The 25,922-nt window shown below is 30.4% G+C and overlaps 5 protein-coding genes and 2 non-coding genes across 13 annotated transcripts in view; 1 reads left to right on the top strand and 6 right to left on the bottom strand.

Annotated features, from left to right (window-relative positions):
* Nucleotides 1-5,856, top strand: part of LOC126838274 (putative uncharacterized protein DDB_G0267716) — a 67,860-nt gene extending 62,004 nt beyond the window's left edge. For all 3 annotated transcript variants that reach the window (XM_050572576.1, XM_050572577.1, XM_050572575.1), the window contains 4 exons: nt 978-1,177; nt 1,302-1,466; nt 2,354-2,541; nt 4,642-5,856. In XM_050572576.1, coding sequence (XP_050428533.1) covers nt 978-1,177; nt 1,302-1,466; nt 2,354-2,541; nt 4,642-4,884 — 796 coding nt within the window. In that variant the 3' untranslated portion in view covers nt 4,885-5,856. The remainder of the gene's footprint in view (nt 1-977; nt 1,178-1,301; nt 1,467-2,353; nt 2,542-4,641) is intronic.
* A 1,857-nt stretch (nt 5,857-7,713) lies between these two features.
* On the bottom strand, nt 7,714-13,443 carry LOC126838280 (serine/arginine-rich splicing factor 3-like). Of its 5 annotated transcripts, none has more exons than XM_050572586.1 (5): nt 13,312-13,415; nt 12,561-12,783; nt 9,979-10,056; nt 8,203-8,327; nt 7,714-8,083 (listed from the first exon to the last, which is right to left on the bottom strand). In XM_050572586.1, the coding sequence occupies exons 1-4, from the start codon at nt 13,325-13,327 to the stop codon at nt 8,207-8,209; spliced, it is 438 nt and encodes a 145-aa protein (XP_050428543.1). In that variant the 5' UTR covers nt 13,328-13,415; the 3' UTR covers nt 7,714-8,083; nt 8,203-8,206. The 5 variants fall into 5 exon arrangements, 4 of the variants coding, with proteins under 4 accessions (XP_050428543.1, XP_050428541.1, XP_050428542.1 ...); XM_050572584.1 differs by having other exon boundaries at nt 13,319-13,349; XM_050572585.1 differs by having other exon boundaries at nt 7,715-8,083; nt 12,561-12,780; nt 13,319-13,443.
* Nucleotides 10,326-10,408, bottom strand: LOC126839441 (small nucleolar RNA R38). The gene has a single exon (XR_007685868.1). It is a non-coding gene; the product is annotated as a small nucleolar RNA R38 (small nucleolar RNA).
* Nucleotides 11,289-11,366, bottom strand: LOC126839440 (small nucleolar RNA R38). Its single transcript, XR_007685867.1, has one exon. It is a non-coding gene; the product is annotated as a small nucleolar RNA R38 (small nucleolar RNA).
* A 1,436-nt stretch (nt 13,444-14,879) lies between the features above and the next one.
* Nucleotides 14,880-16,240, bottom strand: LOC126838277 (ras-related protein Rab-9A-like). The gene is made up of 3 exons (XM_050572581.1): nt 15,634-16,240; nt 15,375-15,569; nt 14,880-15,297 (listed from the first exon to the last, which is right to left on the bottom strand). The coding sequence occupies exons 1-3, from the start codon at nt 15,826-15,828 to the stop codon at nt 15,034-15,036; spliced, it is 654 nt and encodes a 217-aa protein (XP_050428538.1). The 5' UTR covers nt 15,829-16,240; the 3' UTR covers nt 14,880-15,033.
* Nucleotides 16,241-17,317: 1,077 nt separating this feature from the next.
* LOC126838278 (protein Dr1) lies at nt 17,318-20,212 on the bottom strand. The gene is made up of 5 exons (XM_050572582.1): nt 19,879-20,212; nt 19,729-19,790; nt 18,367-18,765; nt 18,152-18,306; nt 17,318-17,604 (listed from the first exon to the last, which is right to left on the bottom strand). The coding sequence occupies exons 3-5, from the start codon at nt 18,725-18,727 to the stop codon at nt 17,482-17,484; spliced, it is 639 nt and encodes a 212-aa protein (XP_050428539.1). The 5' UTR covers nt 18,728-18,765; nt 19,729-19,790; nt 19,879-20,212; the 3' UTR covers nt 17,318-17,481.
* A 2,365-nt stretch (nt 20,213-22,577) lies between these two features.
* Nucleotides 22,578-25,881, bottom strand: LOC126839331 (trypsin-1-like). Its single transcript, XM_050574604.1, has 7 exons — nt 25,818-25,881; nt 25,560-25,749; nt 24,557-24,654; nt 24,310-24,486; nt 24,008-24,172; nt 23,593-23,789; nt 22,578-22,920 (listed from the first exon to the last, which is right to left on the bottom strand). The coding sequence occupies exons 1-7, from the start codon at nt 25,879-25,881 to the stop codon at nt 22,756-22,758; spliced, it is 1,056 nt and encodes a 351-aa protein (XP_050430561.1). The 3' UTR covers nt 22,578-22,755.
* Nucleotides 25,882-25,922: the final 41 nt, after the last annotated feature.

Raw genomic sequence — 25,922 nt, 5'->3', positions numbered from 1 at the left:
AACAGTAAAATATTGTACGAATAAAACTTGTTATAATCATAATTAAGAGTTAAGCACAGGCATTAAAACGATAAGCATATGTAGGCAGAAACGAACAGTATTAGAAATACAAGACTTTAAAACTAGCGTTTGAAATACTTTTCAGTAATTAGTAGATTTTAAGATATAAAATGGTATGTTATTAAATTGCGTTCTAGTTCCAGGTTTTCATTTAATTGTTGTATTATCATTACAACTGAAATCATATTTATTTAGACAATATTATTTGAAATTTAGCAAAAACGATATTTTATTAAGTTAAAAGTGACGATGCCAACACGATATTATTACAATAAAAAGCACACGAGAGTTTAACAGAAACCATATTGTCGACGTCCATTGAAGGCATTTTACTTGTCATATTAAATTCATTGACGGGTAGCACAAAGTTAGGGGTCATATTGTTATTGTTAATATTAAATGACGTGGGGTGTACGGTCCATGAAATGTAAATGCGACAACGAAACGTAGGATTAAGTTGCCCTTAGTGGTCTTATTTTGAAATGCACTTAAAGCATCAGACAGTTGTTGACTTGATGGTATAAAAAAACGATGGAGAATTTAATTTTGAAAAAAAAAAAAAAAATACAAAATTGCTCAGCGTTAAGAATCGAGTAATCTTTCAAACGTATAATATAAAATTAAATCAATAGCTTCTGGATAGGTGGATAGCCATATCGACCGTATCGAGACGGCGGCGGAGGGGGGAGGGGCGAGACGTTTTTAATGGCCCGAAGAATTATGATCCGGAAAAAACAGGGCAGAGAGACGTGATTCAAGTGCAATTTCTGAAACCAGATGAATTACAGCCCATTGTGTGTGCAGGAGCGTAATCGATTTGGTCCTTTATTTTTCCTTTTCAAAATTAAAAACCCGGTTACTTCGATTCATTACACCGATCGGCGTACTTATTATTATTCATTTATTATACACCATAGTTATTACGCATCATCCACGGCCAACAACAACGGCAACGGCGGTAACGGATCGAAATCTTCAAAACGCCAGAAGATCAATCATCAGTTTACTGCTGCCAACGCCGTAGCCAAGGGCCGAAACGTGAACAGCGGTTGCGGGATTCAACAGCAGAATACCGCGCACTCGCCCGCCATTGTCCCTGACCAACTGAAACTCTACAGTAAGTTTGACATTGTCGTTGGACAGTGATGCACATTATTTTCTGACGTCGGTGTCGAACGGTATAGTCATGCATAGGTCCAACCCGCGGTGATCGAAATACTATAGTCATGGCCGGTTTACAGGTAACCCAGACATTTTAATTTGTGGAAATTGCCGTGAAATGTTCACTGAACTCCAGGGAATGTTGGATCACAAGAAAGAATACTGTAAGCTTCGGTTCGCGTGCAAATGCATTAACTCTACCAGGTCTAACGTCAACAACAACAACAACAACAACAACAATAACAGTGAGTTCACCACTAGATTATATCACCTTTTTTTTTGTTTTTTGCTACCGAGTTATATTAGAGTTGACAGCTAATGTAATCTCAACTAATATTTGTTATTTAAGCAAAAATGTGTGTTTTATAAGGTTTATATTTACATATCCAAAACCAACTTAACTGGGTAGGGTTTTATTTAAATAAAAAACATGCATTATTGCCAAATCCGAGTTAGACACACCTACCCAAATCGCAAAATATGTATTCATAAACGGTTCATTTAAACGTTTAAAGTCCCTCTCCGTTTCCAATCGCAATATTGGCGTTATGATTTAACAGAAATGTAAATTATATATGCATAGAGCGCAAGTGTTTTCGTAAAAATCGTGCAACCATCTAATGGTTTTGTGTTTTTTATGAAAAAAAAACATTGCTTTAAAAACAAGAGAAAATTTCACAGTATAATATACTTTTATTTAATTTTCAAATAAAACCCAATTGAATTGAACCTCTTGCGACTGACAGTGGGAAATTTATGCTTTGTCTTTTCGGTCGATTTGTCGACGCCAGCTGTAATGGACCACAAATTGGGTAATTAAATTTGAAAATAATAATCTTTAATTTAATATCGTCTTTCTAATAACCAGCCTTCCCACTATCCAGAATTTTATCACGATTTCGGGTTTTCCATATGTCGACATGTCGTACTGAAGCTTCCTCACCTTTCGACCTGGTTGCTGCATACCTATCTATGGTCCGTTTCTGCACTGGCAAAGTATCTATTGCCAATTTATTGTAAAAGACTACTCCAATATTGTTCTTGCGACAACGTCTGAGAATTCCTAATGTTTTTCCACACACTATCAGCTGTCTGCAGACTGTAATAATAATAATTTGTCTTGATCCAACAGAGTGGCCGGCAAATTTGAACGAGGGCTTCGTGTCTCTGGTGTGTGTCCAATGCAAAGAATCCTTTGACAACGCATGGGATCTAATGGTACACGCTCAGGCCACACATATGATGAACGTCTACCAGTTGGCCACTAGAGACCGAGTGACGTTGTCACCGGTTGGTACAGAGTCGGAAAACGGATCGATGGTAAACATTTTTAGTTTGAAATAATTGTATAATAATAATATTCGTTCAACTTGATTGGTTTTTAAAACATGTCGGCATTTAGGTAAACGCTATACCACCCATGTTAGAACTATTATAGGTGAAAAAAGTCAGGCCACGTCGTTGCTTTCCTACGTTCGTTTCTGTTGTTGGCTACTACGCAGAACCAAATCAAATATAAGCGATTTGACCACATCGCAAAAAAAAAACATAAATAAGTAAAAAATTTCAAACCCACCACTACCGATATTAACAGTAATTATAATACAATATGTATATAGACGATCTTTGTTCGAGTAGTAAACGAACCGATGCTTTGGCGGAGGGGCAACGGTTTAGGTAGAAAGGGACGACCAGTTAATTTAACAAATGCGTTTCTGATGCGAGTGAAACATACAAAAGGTATACGTCAATTAAATACAAACCCCGCGGGGCACGTCCGACATGTGGGATTTTTTCCTGTTGGAATTTTGCCAACGTTTGTACAGTAATTAATGCCGCCAGGGAATAGTATTTCATAGGGTTATTTTGTTGATAAAACATAAAAAGTTAATTGTACAGAATCAAAAAAAAAAAACAATAGGATCACCCAATATTTTTAATTGAAAATTATTATCAACAAACAACCCGTGTTTTTAATCAACTACAACAAACCAAATAGAGATATTTAATCATTTTCACGTGCATAAGCATTTCTTGTACGTTTTAATACTAAAATTGGATACTAATTTGATTAAAACATATAATTTTCACATTTTAGTATTCATAAAAAATCTGTACTTTATTAGTATCTACTTAGTATTATAAATGCACTAAGAATGCAATTAATAATTCTTAGCACTGTTAGCACGTCAATCTGTTTTTTTAAATCGCCTCCAAAGTAGTGAGCGACTAACAAAACAAAAATCATAATCGTGCTGTTTCCCGGTTTCTAAACGTATTTTATAATGTAACTATAATTATTCTAAATCTACGACTTCCCTAGTAGCGAATAAACAGAACGAATGAAATTATACCTAATTATTATTGATATTGTGTGCGCGACAACTTAGTAATCGAATGTACAGACACAACGTAGATATAAGTTGTCTAAAGTTATGTTTATTAAAAACCTAAAGCTACAAATTCTATAGTAATTTTGAATTCAGAAAAAAAAATAGAATAAAAAAACACCGATTTTAGAAAATTATTCTTCCAGGCGATTGATTTAACGCGGTTTTGAGCTGGATTGACAGGTCTTGTTTGCTTCTTTTTTTTTTTTTTTTGTCCATCGCATTGTTATTCGCCGGCTAAAGTTGCCGTCATGCTATTCTTGGCCCTTGTGTTTCTGACCAAACCTCCTTGACGGCAATAATTAAACCGAAATGGAATCGGATATACACACATAGATAAATGTATCTTCGCTACCGCCGAAGAGGGCAAACGAGGGCGCGACCACACCCCGGAACAGCGACTGATAACTGCCGGAAGTGATCAATCGTGGGCGTGGTGCGTGTCCGGACTAACCGGACTTTCGTGTCTAGAACTTTGTCTGACATTAAGTTATTAAAGCTGTATAGAAAAAAAAAAAGAAAAACTCGCAAACAACAACCTTGACATGTCAAAAATCAACGTAATACTTTGTTACGTGAACTTGTATTATAATTTGTTTATTTGGTCTATAAGTTTATGTAAGCGTCATGGTCGTGTACCTCCGGTGTCTGAAACAAATTGCATTAGGTATATTATTAGTTGATGATATGCAGTTTATTGTTGCGGCTATGTGGGTAACAATTATTGATGTATCCGCGACATCATCGGTACTCCCAGCGGTGTACAACAATGTGCGAGGAATTTTCGAATAAATCCCTACCCACATATAAGCTGTATACACATATAATATAGTATTGTGCAATATGTATAACATAGATTAGGACTTTATTCTAATTGATTCCGGGATCCAAGACTCTCGTATGCTTTAGTTTTTATATCTATGCCGACGATAGGTGTATATAGCACTTTCCAACACTTGTTCCAACCTATGACACTACAGTAATTAAATAAATTTCCATACGTCAAATGTTAAATTACAAACATTTGCAGTGTTCGGTTGGCGCTCAAGTGAATATCGACGAAGATGGCAATGGATCGGCAGACGAATCGCTCAGCGGCCGGCAGGAATACGAATCAGCCGACAACAACACGACTCAGGAATATTCTTCGCCTTCGATACATTTTTGTGAACCCGACAAAGTGTTACCTGAAACCCAAAGCCCATCAGCAGTCAATTCCTGTCAAACTTGTCTCGTCCAACAACCGCTACAAGCGCTCATGGGTGTGCGCTAGTAAAACGTTCAAATATATTATCAACCGTGCATGTGGAATTTATACTAAAATTTAGCCACAAGATACACTGTAAACCCACAGTTAAAACGCTAGTCCTCTTTGTTTCCAGATTATTTTTACAATACAACACCACTGAACCATTCACTGCTATACCTATGTTTATGGTTCAACGAATACTCTATACAGATAAATATAAACAATATTTGTGTTGATTTTGATTTTCAAATTTTTCGACTCGATTCTTTTAACAAATCTTCCGAGAACTTCTAACTTATATTGAAAAATAATTTAAATTTAAAAAAAATATATATTATTAAACTATATTCGATACATACATTTATTTGCATACAATATGCCTACTAATATAATATATAGTTTTAATTATAACTTTTGCAATGCACCATAATTTTATGTTATATATAAAATATATTATTCACATTTAACAAATTGCACCCAGGCGAGACGCACTATAGGTTTAATAAAAAATGTTAATAAATATTATGGTTTTTTGGTAGGTATTCACAGTTCACTCGATTATCATTAACAATTTTGTAATAAGTTAGTTATTTTTTTAACTGTTAAGCAATACATATCATTACGATTAAATACAAACAAATAATTACGAGGCTATTATATTGTGTACGAAGTGTCCATAATCAATCATCACTTTTCTCCAATGTATTCAAATTATTAATCTTAAACATTAAACATTATAATCAAAATATTTTTATTAAATCAACATTGCATTCAATAGACTAACCCGTGTTGTAATAATTTGATCGTTTAAACAATATATACTCTTAACCCATAGAGATCTCGTGGACCATAAAATGTATTAATATGCCTGCGTACACATTATTTACTTATATATTTAAGTGAATTTACAAATATGCCATCTAGAGAAAATATTAAAGCTTGTAAATGTTACTAAAACTAGTTTATGTTTGAATAAAAAGCTATTTAATTACATAATATTACATTGTATGATCAACCTATATACCTGCATTTTCCCTATCCACTTATAACAAATTACAGTGGTCAACAAAAATTCACTTTTTGTGTGTAATATACTTCAAATGTATACTGTCACTTGGTCCGGCCTGGCAAATCGCGCGGTCGTGGTGCCCGGCACACGATGGTCCAAAACGTAATTTTAGCTGGACAAAATTATTTTTTATATTTTTTTCAAATTAAGTAGTTAAAATACATGTAAATTATAATCATGTAATTTTAAAGTTTATTTTAATTAATAACATAATAATTGTAATATTGATGTATTTTAAAATAATATTTAGAAAAAAGAGATAAATCACTCGTTTCGTCAATAAAACCTGGCCATAAACTAAACTCATTATTTAGCCAGTCACAATTGGTTTCCAAAAATCTTAAAATTAAATATTAGTTTTAAAAAAATGTTTCATAGAAATAGCTATCATACCTATCATGTTTACGACAACATTTTTCCCATTTCCTTGCAAGAACAATAAATGTAAAACAATTTATATTAGCCAAACAATTTTCTTCAAATTTAGAGTTCCAATTCATGCCATTATACCGGGTTTTAATTACAGCCACTAAATAAATTATTGCATCCATGAATATTTTGAAAAATAATATTAATCGTGTATATGTATTTTTACTGCGTCTTATTTTGCATCAAGTGCAAGTTCGATAATGATAATCATATTAAGGTTTGCTTTACTAATCTCTAGTTTTTAAATTACCACATTTTATAGCTTCGTTGCGGTCATTTAAGTTTAAAAATAATGTTACGACTGCTGGAGTGTTATTTTGAAATACAATACAGTCGACAAATTTTTCTTATCGCGTACAAAGTTCAACTGTCGCGTTGTTTCAATCAACAAAAATATTAATTTTAAAAAAAGGCGCAAACATCCGCAGACGATTTTTTTTTATCTTAAAGCTGAGAAGTTTTACTATAAGATGTGTGTAGTCGCTAAGAGTAACTATGAGTAACTACAGAGATAAAGTCCATTTATTTCAAAAAACCAATACAGTTTTATTAACTGTTTTAACATACAATAAATTTTAAAAAGTAGTAAAATAAAAATCAAATATATCTTACTAGTACCTAGTACTTTTTCTATACTAAATAATGAAAAAAAAATCAAGTTACTGCGATTATTCAATCATAAGATATAATCAGTTGTATTTATATACATTTATGCAAAAATCAATCGAAAATACGGTTGTTTTGTACGCCTTTTTTTTATATAACCTTGTAATTCATGCAAATAATCTGTCTAGGGAAAGATACCGCCATGTCCCACCAAAAACTTAGCAGAAACCTACGGGTGGGTAATCAGCCTATTCTGCCAAGCAGGCGTCCTCCTTCTTCGGGCTTACTCCTGAACATTTACGCCATACGAATAAAAAATGTTGATGTGCAAACAGGAAGACCAAGGGATTGAAATAAAAATCTGAACAAATTAGAGATATATTAGAATAAAAAAATTATCTACGACAAAAAGTATATATTTAGAATAAAAATAGTTATTAGGATCGATTTTTCGTCAACAAGTAAAAAACACCCACTGCCAAATTATTGGCACACACTTCCTGGATGGAAACCGATTAGATCACATTAAACTATTTTGAACAATTTTCGTTGAAAGGATAGGAAATCACTTGACCAAACCTACAATTTTAAATCAATACACACTAAACAAATGTACAGTATACATTTTTTTAAATTACACATTCAGAATAAAAATGTATTTTCCTTAACTCAAAATAAACAACCAAAGTATCATATGATTACCTAAATAAAACAAGGGTTCATTATTAGCTATATTATTGATTGCTTTTGTTAGATAATTTTGTTCGTTATTATGATGGTAGGCATTAAAATATTGTATTTTGTCGTTAGTTTATATTAATTATTAAAATATAAATGTTATAATAAATAATTATTAATAAACAATAGCACAATTACATAGTGGAGTACAATTACAATATTAATTATATCAGAACAAATTATTCTACGATTAAAATTATAATTAAGAACTTTATACCAGGAAAGTGTTTTTCACAGTAAGTGTTATAAATTATATAAGCAAAAAAAATATCTGAATTATAATACAAAATACAATTATCACAAATATACAATGTAAATTGGGCCATAACATTAAGACTTTTATTTCACGTGTACTGTTTTATATTTCTGGTGGTCATTCATCTAAAAAAACAAGATGATATATTTAATAAAAAAAAAATAAAAAAATACATATTAATAAATTACATATTACAAATTTATAAATACATATTTATAAATTTAAAAATGATAATATTACTTACATGTTTAATATCTTTCATTTGAAAGTGATCGAGAGCGTGATCTTCTGCTCCTATAAGGAGAACGACTTGTTGAACGTGAACGCGAATCCATTCGATTTAAACGACGTGGAGGTGGTGATCGTCTTCTATAATTAATTATATTTTTTTATTAAATTTATGTAGTTATTTTTTTCAACTTTTTGAAATAAGTTTTCCTTCAAAAAGTTGGGTTTGCCTAATTTAAACTGAATTGAATAACAAAAACACAAAGCAGCATGCGCCACAAAACATTCAAAATACCAATCATGATTTTTTTAAACCATTTATAGAAAAAAAATTATGATTTTTAAAATTAATTGTTGGGTGTCGTTTTTCTGGGACCTAAAAAGTTTGAAGTTTATCACCATTTTAATAGAAAATATTAAGAAGATAATTACTGTTAAGTACTTTAAGCTAAGTAAGAATTACTTAACTTTAATGGTGATCTAAGAAATTGAATCATTATGATATAATTTTTATTTATTACTTATCCTAATTTTTTCGTTTAAATAGGAATGAAATACGTTTTTACCAATCATTTATAAATCCTAAATAATTGATATCCAAAAAAATATTAATTAAAATCGATGTTTTTAATAGAGCACTATGATAGGTACAATTTAGTTTAAATTTGGCATATCCAAGTTTTTAATGTTAATAAAAGAATTCAGTACAATGTACAAAGGACCTAATTTTATAATTGATGTTATATTTGAACAGTGTTATGCAAAAAATTAATATTACACTTTAGTTTTATCTTACCGTCATACATGCATAAGATAAAAGTAACTTCAGTTAATTGATATATACAAAATCCGCCCCTCACACAACTCTTAATTTCTTTAGAGGGACGTTAGAAATTATTATACTTGGGAAATGGCTTGTTTACATAAACTTTCAAAGAACTTTTTGGGCGCTTAAATATCTTCATACAGATGAAGAATGTGTAGGGTTTTTTTTTCATAAAATGTATGATGATTTTGAGGGATAATTGTTTTCTGCATAACACGGTATTCAATAATGAGCAGCGACGTAGTTGTAAGTTGTATACTCTCTATGTGTACTCACCTCCCTTTTTTATCATTGTGTACTCAGAAAAGTGGGACGTGGGTACTCACAGCTTATAACCTACAACTACACCACTGATAATAAGTATAATGATGTTTACTTCTCGTTGAATTCGAAGTTTCCCCATTAAACTGTATCAAATAAATATACCATAAAAGCCCTATTACTTAAAATAATTTTCAATTACATAAAACTAATCTCAAATAACGATGAGTGATGCAAAAGCGATGCGATGGGATGTTTGAAGATTGTTGCAGTAGAGCTAGGAAGATGATATTCATATTCTAATTCATCATTTTTAAACTTCAATTGAGGAAATACAATAAAACCAAAGCTTTATCGATTCATGAAACGATTATGCCTAGGAGGAGTTTAACAAGGTGACACCCCCAGTTGTTTGCTTCTTGCTCAAGTTGATAGCACTGTGCTGAAAGGTGGTTGTAGTGGCAGTAGTGGTAGTGGTGATGGTGAAGAATCTATAATAAATAACCTGCCAAAAGTTTTTAAATTTATTAATTCTGCAAAATGTTTTGGGCAAACATAAAAATATTCCTAAAGCAATAATTATAACTATTTAATAAATTGAATTGCCACTACATTTTAAATTACTTTAAAAAGTACCTATTAAAATAATTTATCACAATTTTAATTATATGAAATATAAATGTATTGTTTAAAATTATAAAATACCTGTATTCAGGGGATCTATCCTTAGGACGTCGTTTCCCAGTAGACATTTGAACTACTATTCTCGAACCGCCACATTTCCTAAAAAAAAATTAAATGCACATTAAAATAAATAATAATAATAAAAATATTTCCAATTCTTTTTTTTAAACTGAACGTTTTTGACAATGTCTTAACAATTAGTATTTTTATTTATTTAGTATTTAGCAGTTTCAAAATAAAACATCAAGATTGTTAGCTATAAAAAAAATGTGACTGTGTAATACCACCCCTCTAAATATAAAAAAATTAAACAAAACAAAAATTCTCATTTTAATACATAACAATTACATTTTAAAATATAGTTGATCTTTCAATTCAGAAAAATATATCACCATTCAATAACTTCTGTCAGGGATAACTGGTAAAAATAAATGAATCATCATAAAAGAAAGATCTAATTTTTAAAAACTTAGTTAACATTAAATACAATTGTAGGAAAAATTAATTACTACTAAGAAAAATAGTACATTTGTATTCTTAATACTACAAAGATGATAATAAATGTAAAGATAATAATAATAGCATTTGAAAAAGGGAATTTTAACCATGTGGTTGAAACCGATTTTCAAACAAAAATATGCCACTATCTAAATTATGATATACAAGAAAAAAATGTACAATTAAAGGAACACAAAACACAAATAAAAAATTGTTTAATTTTAAATTATGTTCAATTCTAAGAAAAAAATTTCACGTTCCTACTCACATTATTCAATGAGTTATGAGAAACTGAAAAAAGCAGCCAAGGTCAATGAAATCATGAGTCTAAATGTCTTAATATCTCTTAATAAATTTTTTTTTTTCATTGGATGTTAACCAAATCGTTTTTAAATAGTTGACTAGAGATAAAAATATATTATTTTAGAAGATTCATAATAGATTGCGAATCTGCTTGAGGACAGTAATTGAAATAAAAATAAATTGGAACGTAACAAGAAAACATATTTTGTTGTAAAACAATTATTTTAATTTTCAAAATATAATTGTGTCGGTTTACGACAAAACAGTTGTATTAAGAACAAACATGGAATACGATAAACCTATAACATTATTCCATAAATTTGCCTCAAATCTCAGTTGTATATAAATTTCACCAGCATGTGAATCTGACAGGGATAACTGAAATAGTTCATCATAAAAATGAGGTGAATTTTAAATTAACACTATTTAAGTTTTAAAAGTATCACTGTCAAATACAATTCTAAAAAGCATAACTGAGAATATTTCATAAATTAAAAAAAACAATTAATTTTTTAAAATTTAATCCTGCCTCGTTTATCAGATTTAAATTTATTTCACCATAATGTTGGTCTGACAGGGATAACTGAAATAATTCATCATAAATACGAGGTGACGACGACCCTTACTAATACTAGGACATTTCACTCTACAAAAAACATCATGTTTCAGTAATAAGTAACAAAATATTGTTTTTCCACAAAAACAACAATTAGCAAGGCAAAAAGTATCACATTTCAGAAATTCCTTCAACAACACATTTCAGAATAGTTTTTGTTTGTACACTAAGAAATGTTGTTTTCACGGGAAGTTTTAAAGCGTGTTAGTTTTTGAAACGTAGCTAAAACTTATTATTTTTCGTACCAAGAATAAGCTTATGTGTTGTATTTTGTGAGGATAATGCAATGCGCATAGTTTTCGTAGTAGATATCACATACTTATGTGTACACATAAAACAATTATAGATTAAATATTATTTCAGGCTTACAAAGTATCACCATGAATATAATTCTGATAGGGATAACTGAAATTGTTCATCATAATTATAGGCTGACATATGTTATTAATTTCTCATGACATTTATTAATTTTAGGTTAAATATTACTTCAGGTTTATAAGGAATCACCATTTAATACATAAATCTGACAGGGATAACTGAAAATAGTTCATCATTAATAAATAACTTTAATTAATCATAAGAATGCATACCGAATACCTAATAAGTATGTTTCACATCTCAGATCTTAATAAAAATCACCACCATTTTGGTCTGACAGGGATAACTGAAATTACTTCATCATAAAAATGAAACATACATTTAAATACCTAAGCCACATTTAATAGTTATAATTGAATTGTCTAATCTATATCAATACTTTATATGAAAAACTGCACATTTAAATTGCTAACGAAAAAGAACAACTTTGATCGACAGAGTATTAAAGTGTAGTTTATCGTTCAGCAACCTTTAATGTGGTAGTTTTTGAAGAGGGTGTCGCAATATGATAGATTGAAGACTATTGGGTCTATTTTATTATTATGTATTATTGTTTATCAAAACTATTTTTTACGCTATTATTAATTAAATAAACCATACACAACAAAAATAACACAATTTTAACAACGGCGCCAAATACAAGCTATTATTAAAAACTGAACATATCTGTTCTCTCGATTATTTTTACACTTTAGATATATACAGTCCAACTATATTATATCTGCACCAAAACACTGCTAAAGATAATTGTAATATTATATTATAATTATAATGTTGTAAGTAGTAATAATTAAAAATGATATCTTACGTTCCATCCAAGCCACGAACAGCATCTTCTGCATCGCGGGGATCCTCATATTCTACAAATGCAAAGCCAGGTGGATTTCTAGCAATCCATACATTTTTTAATGGTCCATACTTGGTGAAAATATCTTCTAATTCATATTTACTAGTGTTACTCTTCAAATTTCCAATATATACTTTGCAAGCTGGGTCCCACTCACGATGTTTGGAAGCCATGATATTAACTGCTTAGAAAATATAAAAAAAAACACAATAAACAGCTGAAAAATGTAGCTCTATAGAACGTGGATGTTGACAGGTAGCAGTCGCATTAATAATATGAAATAATAATTTAACTACGCAATAATTATTCTTAAACGTAGCTTACCATAAATTAGTTGTACACGAGGTAACCAAAGTAATAAAACCACGCAGCTACCATTAAACAATATAATACATAAAATACCTAATGAAAACTACTAAGTCAGTTTATATAGCTCATAATATATTGAGGTTTTAACGGCATGGTGTTTAATAACAAAAAATGACTTACCGCTAATACGTGGTAAAGAATATAAGTTTTTTCAAAATATTAAAGTTCCATTCATTAACAAGTTCTTAGCGGCTACATACAACGTGCGTTTTGGCTATTGCCGAATTTCGTAATATATAGTTATGAATTAATTGAGATTTTATAACTTATTTATCAACACAGACGAAACGTATATTTATTATATCATGGATCAGTAATACAACACAATTTACTTAGTACTCACTACTCACGTGGCTCATCAGTCATCACTCCTAGCAAAATGATGGAATTCTCACAAGTCACACAGTCAAATCCCAATTCACTGCAAGCAGTATACATTAGGCTATTTAGTCGTGGGCTGTAGCACGAATCACGATTCAATTAATCTAACCTGGAGGGGGGATATTTGTATTATAAATTAGCGACATCTTTTTTTCCATGACAAAAATAAGAAGGTGTGTTAGCAAATTGTGTTATCAATGTTCATAAAATGATGGCCGGTTTTCTTTTGTAAATATATACGGACGTCCTAGAAAATCAATAGCCATTTTACGGTTATCACAAGTTGCTGACATACCTATAACCTGCTCCAAAAGAGAATATACAGAATACCAACGTAAAACTAAAACGCATTATTCCCAGTAACGCATCGATTAGAATTTAAAATAATTGCGCCTTAGGGAAAATTAACAAAGCTCGTAGAAGTATATTAAATAATTTGGTAAGTAAGGATATATTAATTACATTTAGAAACCCTCAATAATAAAAACTGAGTTCCGCAAGTGGTCAAAGTAAATACTATAATAAACACTTAACAATTTAACTTGAGTTAAATAAGTGTTATTCAACTCAGATATTGCATAGATTATACTATTTTAATATGCATGATTAAGAACAAGATGAAAATGTAGACCTTACAATTATTATGTTATTCAGTGTAACAAAAAATGACTATAACTTTAGAAAAAAAAACCTTAAAAGTAAACTGTTTAGGTTTTATTCTTAATACGAGGCTAGCTCAAAATAAATCAAAAACATTTTTTGTTCAAATTTTCTAATTAATAAAATAATTTCAAATTGTAGGGGTTATTTATTATGAGCTGCATAAAAAGTATTAAATAATAAGTTAATCTTAGAAAGTTTGGAATTAATTTTGTCTAATATTTATTTTTTCATATTTACTAAAAATAGTAGAGGCATCGTGGCTGAGAGGGTTACCGCGGCAGTGTTTCTACGCACAAGCCATGGTTCAAATCTCGGTCGCTGCCCGTTTCTCTAGCTGGGCGGGAAAAATGCCCACCCGACTGGTGCGGAAGGCAACAGGAAACCACTGCACCATAAACTCTTTTCTTTTCATTTTATTAATTTTAAAAATATAAATTATTCTTTTAGATTCTCTGTATTTTACATTAAGAGTTCTTCAAAAAAAGAACGACTATTATTAGTCTTTAATAATTGTAATGAATAGTTACATTTAACAATTTATTTATTTTATCTGTATGATTATCATTTTAAATGTTTTATTTGCTTTAAATATATTTTACATAAAATGATTAAACAAACTAAGATAGACCATAAATACCTTGGTGCTTAAAAAACAAGTCAAATATATTTATAGTTATAGTAATTTGGATGATAAAAGCATCACATATAACTAAGAAATGTTATATAAAATAATAGTGTTATTAAAAACGAAATTGGATTATAAGAAGTTTAAAATAAATCAATAATACTTAAAAACTATGAGTACCAAGATACATAACAGGATATCACATAATAATAATTTAAAAAATTAATTATTTTGTTATAATATTGATTATTTTCTCATCGTTTTAAGAAAAGATTTCAATAGCCATATTAAGTATAAAAAACTTTAAAAAATGATACCTAATAATAATTAGTTCATTGGTAGTACAAAAATATTAAAACTAATGGAAGTTTAGTTTATCACATATTATCTTACATTTTAACAACACTTAGATTTCACTACTTCAGCTGTTGGACAAGCTGCACTACCACTTATTGGCCTTGACAACTTAACTAAATTACTATGACAAATTTTTGTGTCTGAAGGTCTCTCGATAGAAGCCCACAGCTCAACAGCAAAAGCAAATGCAGTCTCTATATTCATATCAGACTTAGAACTAGTCTCAACATATGGTGCGTTTAAAAAATCTGAACACCATTTCTTAGATTCGTCTTCAGAAATAGCTCGTTGCTTTACATCGACCTACAAGACACATTATAATTAATTATCAATAGTATTTTATAAATACAACTATTATTAAATAATTAAAGTATATGTACTTTAGTGGCAACAACAAGAAATGGAAAATTAACATCAGTCGTTCGAGAAAATTTTAAGAATTCTTTTTTCCAAAATTCTACACTCTTGAAGCTCTGTAGATCGTCAACAGCAAACGTTAAAAGACAAATATCAGTACCTCTATAGAACGGTGTTCGCAGAGTACGAAATCTCTCTTGTCCGGCTGTATCCCATATCTATAGTATTATTACAATATAATTAATGTATACAAAGTTATTAAACGCTAGACAAAATATATACTTGTAAAGTGTACACAACGCCATTGATTTCAAGTTCTTTTTGAAGAAATTCTACGCCAAGTGTATGTAGTGTTTGCTCGCTAAAACTGTTACTAACAAACCTATTCATAAGACAAGACTTTCCTACATTGCTATCGCCTAAAATCACGACTTTTAATATTGGGTTCTGATTGACTAAGTTTTGCTTGCCTCTCATAACGAATACACTAAGCGCTGATTGTTATCGAGTAATATAGCCTTCTAAAAATTGAACACATTTTATTTAAATTTCTATTGTTTAAATTATCAAATAAATACATCGAATTATCGAAACGAATGTAACATACTACAATTACATAGATACAAAATTGAGTAACGCGTTTTAAATGCTCATTGCTATCATGACAAAAATAAATAGGTATGTCAACAATTTTGTGTTATCAATTTTCACAATATGGAGCCGGTTTTCTCTCGTAAGAAAAACACGGCAGTCTGAGAAAACCTGTAGCCTATTCGTGGTTATCACAAATTTCCATTATACCTACCAATTTTCATGACTGCTATATTACCATTTAAGTTGTTACAATCAAATCGGTTTGATATCAGATCAGACTATATGAAAAGTTGTCATTGAAAACTATATTCATAAAATACATAGACCTATAGTAACCGTGATAAACATAAAATTGTCCCAACTCCCAAGTATATTACACAGTTTAAATATACAAGGTTAATGCATATCCCCACTTTATTATATTATCGATTCACAAAATGGCAGCGTACAACATGTTTTTTAAACAATATTTATACATAATATACCACGAATGAAAGCGTGTTGGAAAAGGAAGAAACTTTAAAAAGACAATAAAGGCGAGTATATTCTTCAGTCAGGATTTGATGCAGTGGTTGAATATACTAAGAACAATAAAGCTAGTGGAATAGGTAGACGAAATATAGTCTTATTTAGTATAGAGTTAATCAAAAATGGAGGGCAAGCTACGAAGACTAAGTTATATAATAATATAAGGTATATCAGCGAGGAGTAATAATAAATGACTTCAAACACGGATTAGTCGTAACGTTACCAAAAAAGAAAGGAACAATGAAATGCGAAGAACACAGAACAATTAATCTCACATCTCACGCTCCTAAGATATTATGTAGAGTAATAAAAGACACTAATAGAGAGCAAAATAGACTCAAATCTAAGGAATGACCAATTTGATTTTAGAAAAAATATAGGTACTAGAGAAGCAATTCTATCATTGAGAATCTTAATAGAAAAACAAAATATACGAGCAAGTAAAGATAAAAGCTTAGATCGACAAAAGCTATTAAGCTTTTAATCTATAAAACTAACTTTACTTTAATAAATGTAATAACTTTTACTTCTTACTCGGTAAATTTGTGTGTTCTAGTAAAAAAATCATACGTGTAAAAATACTTAAAGTAATTTTTCAAAATCTGATTTGATTTTAACATCCATAATAGCTATTTTAATGGTTATTTTAAACTCCTTTTATTTAAGTTGTTTTAAATGTAAATGTAAATTAACTAATAGGAATTAGGTTAAGCCTAACAACTTTCATGCTGATATAACAAATGTTTATATGATATTTAAAAAATAAAAGTCAACCCTTTCGGAACAACCTAAATTGGCTTAAAAATCACATATGAAGTAATGGTTACAAATTGTTTACAAATAATTAAGATAACATATCAAAAAAGTTTATGGTTTTTACAAAGGTAGTTTTTTACTTGATAACATTACAAAACATAGCAAAATAACTTAACTTATTATTATCAGATTTTTCTCTTAAATTATTAACAAAAGAAACAAAACAACTTTTAAGAGTACAATGAACAAATATTAAGAATAGTCATCATCATCGTCACTACTTTCCTCAGTCTTAGGTTTAATTGCTGCTCTTTGGGCTGCTGCTTGTAATTCTTGCCATTGTTGCTGTTCTTGCGCCATCTGTTCTTCTCTTGCCTAAAAATGTTTAAATAAACATTAAAATACAAGCTCGTATACAAAAAAATTCTAACCAGTGTATGGATCAAATCAACTTGTCAGTTTTCGTTAATGAACAATGCCAAAAATAAAAAATCCGTTCTCGGTTTGTGTCAATTTATTTTGAAACACGTTTACATTTCGTTTTCACAAAAAAATTAATGCTTTTTTTTCACAGACAATTTTTTAAATGGGATGAGATTGATTTTGTTTATTTTAAACTTCATGGCAACCCACAGATAAGATTAAAAAAAACACAATATCTAAGGTAGCAGATTTTGTTAGAAATTTATAATATTCACAATATAGCTGCTGCTTAAATTAAAAAAAAAAATTTCTAAAAAAGAGGCAGTAATTTTTCAGTTAATCATTAATACTATTGATTCAATATAATTGCTGTTATACCCATTTATTGTGTTAGGCCTAAACGTTTTTCTATACAGTACATTTTGTTACAGTCATTTACAAAAATTAAACGCGTTATTCTCAAACACCGATTCTAATGTCACATAAAAATATACAATACTTTAGCAAATAGTTCTTGTTGCTGTCGATATAATTCTTCTTCTGGTATACCTAAATTTTCCAGTCTTGTACTCTGTCGTCTTCTTTTAGATTTGCAATCTTTAACAACTTCTTCAGCTTGTTGTCGATAATCACCGAAGCCCAAATGGTCTAATGCTGCAAACAATAATACAACAATAGAAATTTCAGTAACAATATTTATTTAAACTTATTCACCAGTTAATAAGTGTTCGGCATTAATTGTTTTCTTTTGTTGGGCCATACACACTTGATTAGCTTCTGATGATACTAAATGAATAAATTCAGTACAACAGTTCATTATCATTTCACGTACATCATTAGCCACACGAATGTTTGGTAAAGCATCTTTTATCATTTTATTAACTGATGCACGAGGAAGTGTCAATTCTTCATCTTCATTAGATAGTCCTGAACTCTTGCTTCGACTGACAGCGCTACAATTTGGCATTGTCATTGATTTACTACTACTCGGAACTGGATCAATTTTGCTACAGCTTGGTACAGGATTTGATGTACTGCTACTACACATAGGTACATAATCTTCGTTATCACTCATGTTAGCTGATTGATTTAACGAAAGACAAGTTCCATAATCTTAAAAAATAAGTATAAGTTAATATTATACAAAAAGCATCAAACAAAGAATTATAATCAAAATAGTTATAGTTAAATTTATACAATAATTACGAACTATACATTTTTATTTTCAGAACTTGTAATATATATATATATATATATACTTGGTGTCCCACAAAGATAAGACAAATGAGATAACTTTTGTTTCCAGTGAATATTTTTAAGATTTTTTTTTTAAATTAATTTATACTCATTTGCTCATTTCATCAATTACACACTGAAGTTCTTGATGAAATCCATGAAGAAATGTGTCTAAAAGCGATCGCGAACTTCGCCGACGGAATTAATTAGTGTAGACTAAATGGAGGAGGACATATTGCAGATGTAGTGTTTCATTATTAAATCGGAACACATACTGAATATAAAAATATAAAATATGATCTTTTTCGTAAAAAATTGAATGAGTTATATCATTTGTAAATGGCGTCCTTTATGGATCACCCTTTATTATAGAAAATATAATATATACATACAATAGAATGAATCAAATTTTTGTCATCAGTTTTTATTTAGGTAGTATAAAGCTTTTAAAACATAATTTTTAACAAAAACAATACTATGTTTTAGCAATAAAAATGTACAAGTAAAAGTAATGATGCCTTATGCAAGGTGCACACATTTTGATTATTCCGAATTTGTTTAAAAGAGACTTCATGCAGTCTGCACATAAAAATACCTTTATTTTTACAATAATTCTTCAGTAGTTAAAAAAAACTAGCAATTAATCTATATTTTAATAATGAAATTTTAAACAAAATGTCTGTATAGTTTTTGTTCATTTATACAATAAATAAGTATATTGTTTAATTCCTTTATAATTTTTCGATTAACATCATATTATATAGAAATGTTTAGTTATAATATTTATCAACTTGTATCATAAATAATAAATGTATATTTATATCTTTTCACACAACTCACCTGTCAAAGCAACAAGATTTTGTTAACCTGTAGTAATTTTTATTGGAATCTGTACTCGTTACCTAAAATAATCATATTAAAAATAAGAATCGACAGTATATTTTATACGGACTGGTAACTAACTTCTAAATAAGACTAGTGCCTACTTACATGCAGTTTGTTGTTGGAAAATTTTGTCAATGTGTATTGTAAACTGTAGTCTGAAGACGCAAATTTATTGTGATTTTTGATAATAAAACAAAATTTAAAACACTGATAATGCGGCACGTCACACATATCGCTATCTGTCAATGTCATACGTTGAAAAATTCAACAATTTTTAATAAATTCTACTTAGAATTTTACATGAAAATATTTTGTCGAAAGAGTGTTTTGGGCATTTTTTTTTGGAAAAAAACAATCGTTACAATTTTATAGAGAACCCACGTTCGATCAATTGCTGTACTTAAATAGAAGAATTTTCAACTAGATTCTCGACTGGGAGCGGCGGCGCGCTCCTGTAATCCAGCTGCTTTGGAGGTCGGGTTGTGTGGATGGTTTGAGGTGGGGGCAACTGTGGCGAGTCGGTCCGCGTTGAACGGACGTCCGCGCTAAGCTTGTCGTCAATATGGACTCCGCAGGGTAGCCTGTGGAGCCCAGGTTAGCTAAGGAGAGGCGCACCGGGCCAGGGGGGAAACCCAGCAGCCAAAAGTCTCCGCGGTGAGCAGTAGTGGGATAGCGCCTGCGAGTGGAACACTCGTTTGCAGCCTCGCCAATACAATCAGACCACAATCCAAAACTTTTTGCATTTTTTTACAACATTTTTTTACGTTTCTCTCATAACCATTTGTTTTTTAATTTTACTATGAGTTTACACTTTACTTTTTAACCCTTTCAGTTATAGTGTTCCACGTATAGAATATTGTTTTTTTTTACTTGAATACTTTTTTAAAATTGTATTATGCTAAATTAAATTATGACGGTAAAGGTTATTATATTGTTTGTAATTGTGCGCAAAGTCTATAGAGCAGTTGTAGCTTTTTAATATTATTGTTTTTTTATTATCGAATACATTTTTTTCCTTATATTTGAAACAAAGCAGATGTTGTATCTCAGCTATTTAACGCGTAATAAAACTATATTTTTAGTAGGCTGTTAAAATGTAGTAGATTTACATACATAATATTATTATACAATACTACTTGTAACAGTGATATTATTATTTACTATACACTTTTTCTATTCTGTCAGATCAGTCATCTGAGGTTAAAAAAAAATCCAGGGTCTATACATTTATTAAGCATTTCTATAAATCTTATTTTGTTTTTAAAATTTGATAAAAAGTTTTTTTGTAACGTAAATGATACCTATATGGTTGTCAAATAATACATCGGTACACTTTTTGTTTAAATTTCTGCGTTGTCGTAACTCGTTAGGAAATTATAAATATGAATAAATACAATTATTGTAAAAAAAAAACAGAAAATTTGTTTTGGTGTAAAACTACTAAATTAAAATATAGCACCTGGTTACGATGAAATCAGCACATAAATACTGAAAAAGCTATTTCGAATGGCTTTAATCCACCTTAAAAATATGTATTTACATATTATATTTTTAACGATAAAAATATAATTCTTGTACAGATAATTCGAATCAATATTATTTATATATCTATTTACATCTAAGTATGTACCTATATTATATAAATTATAATAGATATATAAATTATACTAATTCGAATAATCGGTATTAGAATTACATTTTTAACGTTAAAAGTGACTATATAAATATAAACGTCTAAAATGTCGACTGTTTGTTTCTGCTCTCACATTTCATTGAAATGTGTCATCGGTTTATAAATTATATTTATTAATAATTATTTAATAAGGCGTATGCATAAGTACAAAATAGGTAATGCCATATTACACTCTAGTTACTAAAAATAGTAATAGAGATTAGAGATATAAATCAAATATCAATATTTAAATTAGGCAGGTACTTAGTCGTTAAGATTTAGATTTATTCTAGTAAGGTGAAATTCTATGAAAACACTGTGCATTAGTCATCGAGTTTTACCATCCCATCTAAAATATAAACAATAACTATTGTCTGTTGTGTAACTTTGTTTTTATTTTTCTCAAGGATTTTGTAGTGGTTTAGTGGTTTATATTTATAAACTAAAAAATAGTATAATTTCGTTAATGATTTTTTCGTCGACCATTAAACAAATCTCAAGGGTGTCGATTTTAAAATTAAGTTTCAACTTTGAGGTCTTTTAAACCCTTAAGCAGTGTCTAGTACACACAAGATGCCTTACATCATATAATGAAACGCTCATTAATCAAACTATTTTAAAGGACCTAGCACTCATTAGAAAAATTGTAAACTAATTCTAATGAACATTTTATAATTAGTCCGATCATTAGCATAGTTGTAGGCTGTAGCTTATATGGCAGCCCAATACAATAAGTTTTTATAGTTACATCATATTACCTGTGGTGTGGACAATTAGATAACGCCACAATGTTGATATATAGACATTACTTTTTTTATGCAACTCCTTTAAGGCAAAAGTATAGGTCGCACGTATCATCAAGGAAAATTGATAAATGTAGAGTTGTGATTGGACTTGTTTATTTTGTTGGACAATGAATAGCGAATAAGTGATTTCTCGATTTTACAAACCTTTTAACTTACATTTGCTAAAGCGTATATTTTCATATTGAGTCAATTCTACCAAAAAACAAAATTCTATTAATCTGTTTGTTGGTGATGGTTTTAAATTATAATAAACATAAAAATATTTTCTCAACAACAACGCAAATAAAATATCAATTTCTAATTATGATTTTATTTTAGGCCTTTAGTTTTGACAGTTAGTGAACCTAAATGCCAAACGGTCCAATGTGAATAGATTACTGTAAATATTTTTAATTTCAATATATTTTGAATATATATACTTATTCACTAAAACAATTGTGTTGAGTCATGATTTTTGAAAATTAAAATGATTTGAATTAAACATTGATATTTTTGAGAGTCGAGTCATTCGGTGCTTAAGGTTTGTTCTATCCAATCAGTGTAACAAGACACTGCGGTGTAAACGCCTGGGTACTTCGGCCGAGCACATCCTAAGCCCCAACTGACAATACCGCAAAGGTAAAAACGGTTGTCGGGCGCCAAACACGATAGTGGTCCACCGGAATCCCCCTAAACAGAGTTTAATACACACAATATTAATTATTTAATGTTTATTTCGTAGCATGATTTCAGTTGTACCCAGATCCATTTTTAAGAGTAACTTTGACGAATACAAGGATATGTATAATTGTAAGGACAATACAGAAAACAATTTAATAAACAATATATATAAGTATTTGATTCTTATAATTCAACCATCATAATACTTATACCTATTAATTACTAAATTATTTTTTTCCTAAGCTTCGGCAACTATAGCTATTATCTGCCTGGTTGGTTGATTTGTCATTTATTGGTTTTAGATTTCGGTTGGACTGGTAAAGGTATGGTACACGCAAGGTGGTGACATGGCAATTGGCATGGGTCGTCGCTAAAAATCCCGGGTGGTCATCCATACAGGATCAAGCAGCAACGGACACAGCAAGATTTTGTATTTAATATCAATACCCACCTTTGGAGCATATTATAATCCCCTTGTTTTCACTTTTCATGTCTCGTGGTATGCGTATAGGTTAGGTCCAATTCATGTTTTATTCATATTAGGACCGCAGTAGTATCGTATTTGTATGTTAAATGTTTAAAATTTTAAATGAAGTGAGAGTTAATAATTACTGTCAGTCACACTTTCAAAATACAACTAGGGTACCACTGATTGATAATATTCGTATCAGATTTATTTACTTGACAGGAGTCAGCCTCTTGTAACGTCGATCCTCCACCACAGATCACACATTTGTTAACGTAACTGCCGTAACCTGCTTCTTTATATTTTTGTAAGCACGTGTCCACTGGCAATAATGGCACTTGCACTTTTTGTAAAATGTGAGCGAATGCTCCACTTTCGGATACGCGACCCCAACCGGTCACCATTGCTAAATCTTCAAAATAAATTGAATTAAAAAAATAAACGCAAATAGGCTAAAATATGGTCTAGGAATCTAAGCTGCACTTAAGTCTTAGAGGCTTGGAGCTGGGCCCCGGGGCTGCTCAAGTCATTTTGATTGTACAGTTATTTATCGTCTTTAGAACACTTTGGAGAGTCTAGCCTAATATATTTTTGGAGCCAATACACAGAAATATTTTAGGCGACTCTTACCTGAGTCGAATTGCATGCCGGCGTTCGGTATACATATCGGAGACACCACTTCGCCGTCGAACTTGAGGGGTGGCGTAACCTTTAGCAACGCTATGTCGTTTGAAAATTTCTTTCTGTTGTACCCGTCGAAATATATGTCTGCTACGTTGACCCTCTGCTCGGAATCTTGTATAAATCAAATTTACAGATTTTGTTTTAACTTTTTTATAAGGTTATATAATTAATGATATAATACATTATACTTAAATTTTAAACTATCTAAATTTCCCCCCTAATATTATTTTTACACGAGATTAATATACTTTCGTCGGAGTAAAGGTTGCGCTTGCCGGCCACAACGGAAAGCAAGTTTTCGGACAAGCCGTGTGCGCAATGTGCTGCCGTCACTACCCAGTATTCGTTGATTATTGCTCCGCCGCATATGTGTCTGGCGGTCCATCCGGTAACCAGTTGTAACGATATTTGCCACGGGAATTCACCTACGACCAGTTCAAAAATAATAATACTTGCGAAAAAAACACGAAACCGTGATCGTGTTATTGTTCTAACCAGGATCCGAATTTGTACCGCCGACTACTCGGTTACTGTTGTAAACAGAATGTTTGCCTTTACCATGAACACCGCATGGGTAGGAGTAGTTGAGAGGACTGAAAAGCATTAGGTATATTACACGTGTATTATTTTATTAGGTAGTACGTTTGAATATAGATCGTTATATTCAATAGTAAGTGTATAGTTTAAATATAGTACATATAAGTGACGAAGCCAAGATTTCTTAACAGACCCCCCCTCTTCCTAATAAATAATACACTGTCGACCATGGCTAGAAGTTACTATTTTTTAAGTTTAGCAAAATTTAAAAAAAATCTAACAGTTATGTTCTAATTTGTTTAACGTCAAAAAAATTAACTTGGTTAATAAAAATATAATTATTTTTAACATCATTTTATAATATACTTGTTAGTTGTTATAGTCTGAGTAGGTACATGATTATGGGTTTTCACTTTTCATACACGCCACGCACAATCAATTTAAAAAACTAGAAAAAAAAAAATTAACAGGCAAACCCTGTAATGTTTTTTTAAAGATAATTTTCACTTATTAGATTATAATAGAAGTAATTAATTTTTCAGCATTACTTTTTTATTTTGAAATAATTGGCAGGTTCGAAATTTTTCGAAAAAGTTCTTTTAACTGATAATATACAGTCTCCTTTTCTTTTAAAATATTAAGATTTAATAAAATTGTATTATAAAAGAGATTTGTGATTGTGATTCAAGTACAAACAGCTAGGTATCGGGAACGAACACGTTCCCGTATTTTCCAGAAAAATACAGTTTATATCTAATTTCTGTCTTAAGAAAAACCTAATTATTTAAAAAATTAAACTCTCAAAATATTCAGTATTGTTTTGAAAAAAACATGACTCACGGGAGGAAGTTTACAGCCTTCTTAGCCCTTCCCCCTTTACTACGCCACTGACATTATAGTATCTATTCTCAATGGCGGTAGTAAGTTAGAAAAATTGTCATCCACGTTTTTATGAATTCACCTGTGAGCGTTTTGAGAAAAATTGGGATTTACATTTGCGGTATACGCCGGTGAACCCGTTGAGCTGACCACATCAAACTTCGAATAAAACCCCCCATTAAACTGATCCATATCATTCATGTTGTTGACTACATAGTAATTGGCTTTGGACTCCTCTCTCGCTTTTGGTTTTTGCGGTGTCAGGCAGTCTCCTGTAGAACAAAATACCAAAAATTGCATACATACTCACATCGAGGACAGATCGCTTGTAATTACTTACCGGCAATGCATTTTGCCGTAACCAGGTGTAACACCACCAAGTAGAACAGACACAGAACAATCATGATCAAATACTGAACGAGCAAATGTAGATTTTTTTAATATT

Source organism: Adelges cooleyi, unplaced genomic scaffold (assembly GCF_023614345.1).
Source record: "Adelges cooleyi isolate 19-005CV unplaced genomic scaffold, UGA_ACOO_1.1 ACOO_flye_CR_arks_rails_tigmint_CR_PRNA_30, whole genome shotgun sequence".
Lineage (NCBI taxonomy): Eukaryota > Metazoa > Arthropoda > Insecta > Hemiptera > Adelgidae > Adelges > Adelges cooleyi.
This window is presented reverse-complemented; position numbering and strand designations above follow the sequence as displayed.

What these genes read in the sequence shown, in the direction of transcription:
- LOC126838280 (XM_050572585.1), bottom strand. Translation starts at nt 13,406, where the DNA reads ATGTATACTGCTTGCAGTGAATTGGGATTTGACTGTGTGACTTGTGAG. An exon ending in AGTGATGACTGATGAGCCAC is followed by an intron (nt 12,781 to 13,318) that starts GTGAGTAGTGAG and finishes TTTTCTAAGCAG; the next exon opens with TTAATATCATGGCTTCCAAA. An exon ending in GTTCGTGGCTTGGATGGAAC is followed by an intron (nt 10,057 to 12,560) that starts GTAAGATATCAT and finishes ATTTTTTTTTAG; the next exon opens with GAAATGTGGCGGTTCGAGAA.
- LOC126838277 (XM_050572581.1), bottom strand. Translation starts at nt 15,828, where the DNA reads ATGAGAGGCAAGCAAAACTTAGTCAATCAGAACCCAATATTAAAAGTC. An exon ending in GCGTTGTGTACACTTTACAA is followed by an intron (nt 15,570 to 15,633) that starts GTATATATTTTG and finishes ATAATACTATAG; the next exon opens with ATATGGGATACAGCCGGACA. An exon ending in TTCTTGTTGTTGCCACTAAA is followed by an intron (nt 15,298 to 15,374) that starts GTACATATACTT and finishes TGTGTCTTGTAG; the next exon opens with GTCGATGTAAAGCAACGAGC.
- LOC126838278 (XM_050572582.1), bottom strand. Translation starts at nt 18,727, where the DNA reads ATGAGTGATAACGAAGATTATGTACCTATGTGTAGTAGCAGTACATCA. An exon ending in TGCCGAACACTTATTAACTG is followed by an intron (nt 18,307 to 18,366) that starts GTGAATAAGTTT and finishes TATTGTTTGCAG; the next exon opens with CATTAGACCATTTGGGCTTC. An exon ending in AACAAGAACTATTTGCTAAA is followed by an intron (nt 17,605 to 18,151) that starts GTATTGTATATT and finishes AAACATTTTTAG; the next exon opens with GCAAGAGAAGAACAGATGGC.
- LOC126839331 (XM_050574604.1), bottom strand. Translation starts at nt 25,881, where the DNA reads ATGATTGTTCTGTGTCTGTTCTACTTGGTGGTGTTACACCTGGTTACG. An exon ending in CGGTACAAATTCGGATCCTG is followed by an intron (nt 24,487 to 24,556) that starts GTTAGAACAATA and finishes AACTGGTCGTAG; the next exon opens with GTGAATTCCCGTGGCAAATA. An exon ending in CGGCATGCAATTCGACTCAG is followed by an intron (nt 23,790 to 24,007) that starts GTAAGAGTCGCC and finishes TTTATTTTGAAG; the next exon opens with ATTTAGCAATGGTGACCGGT.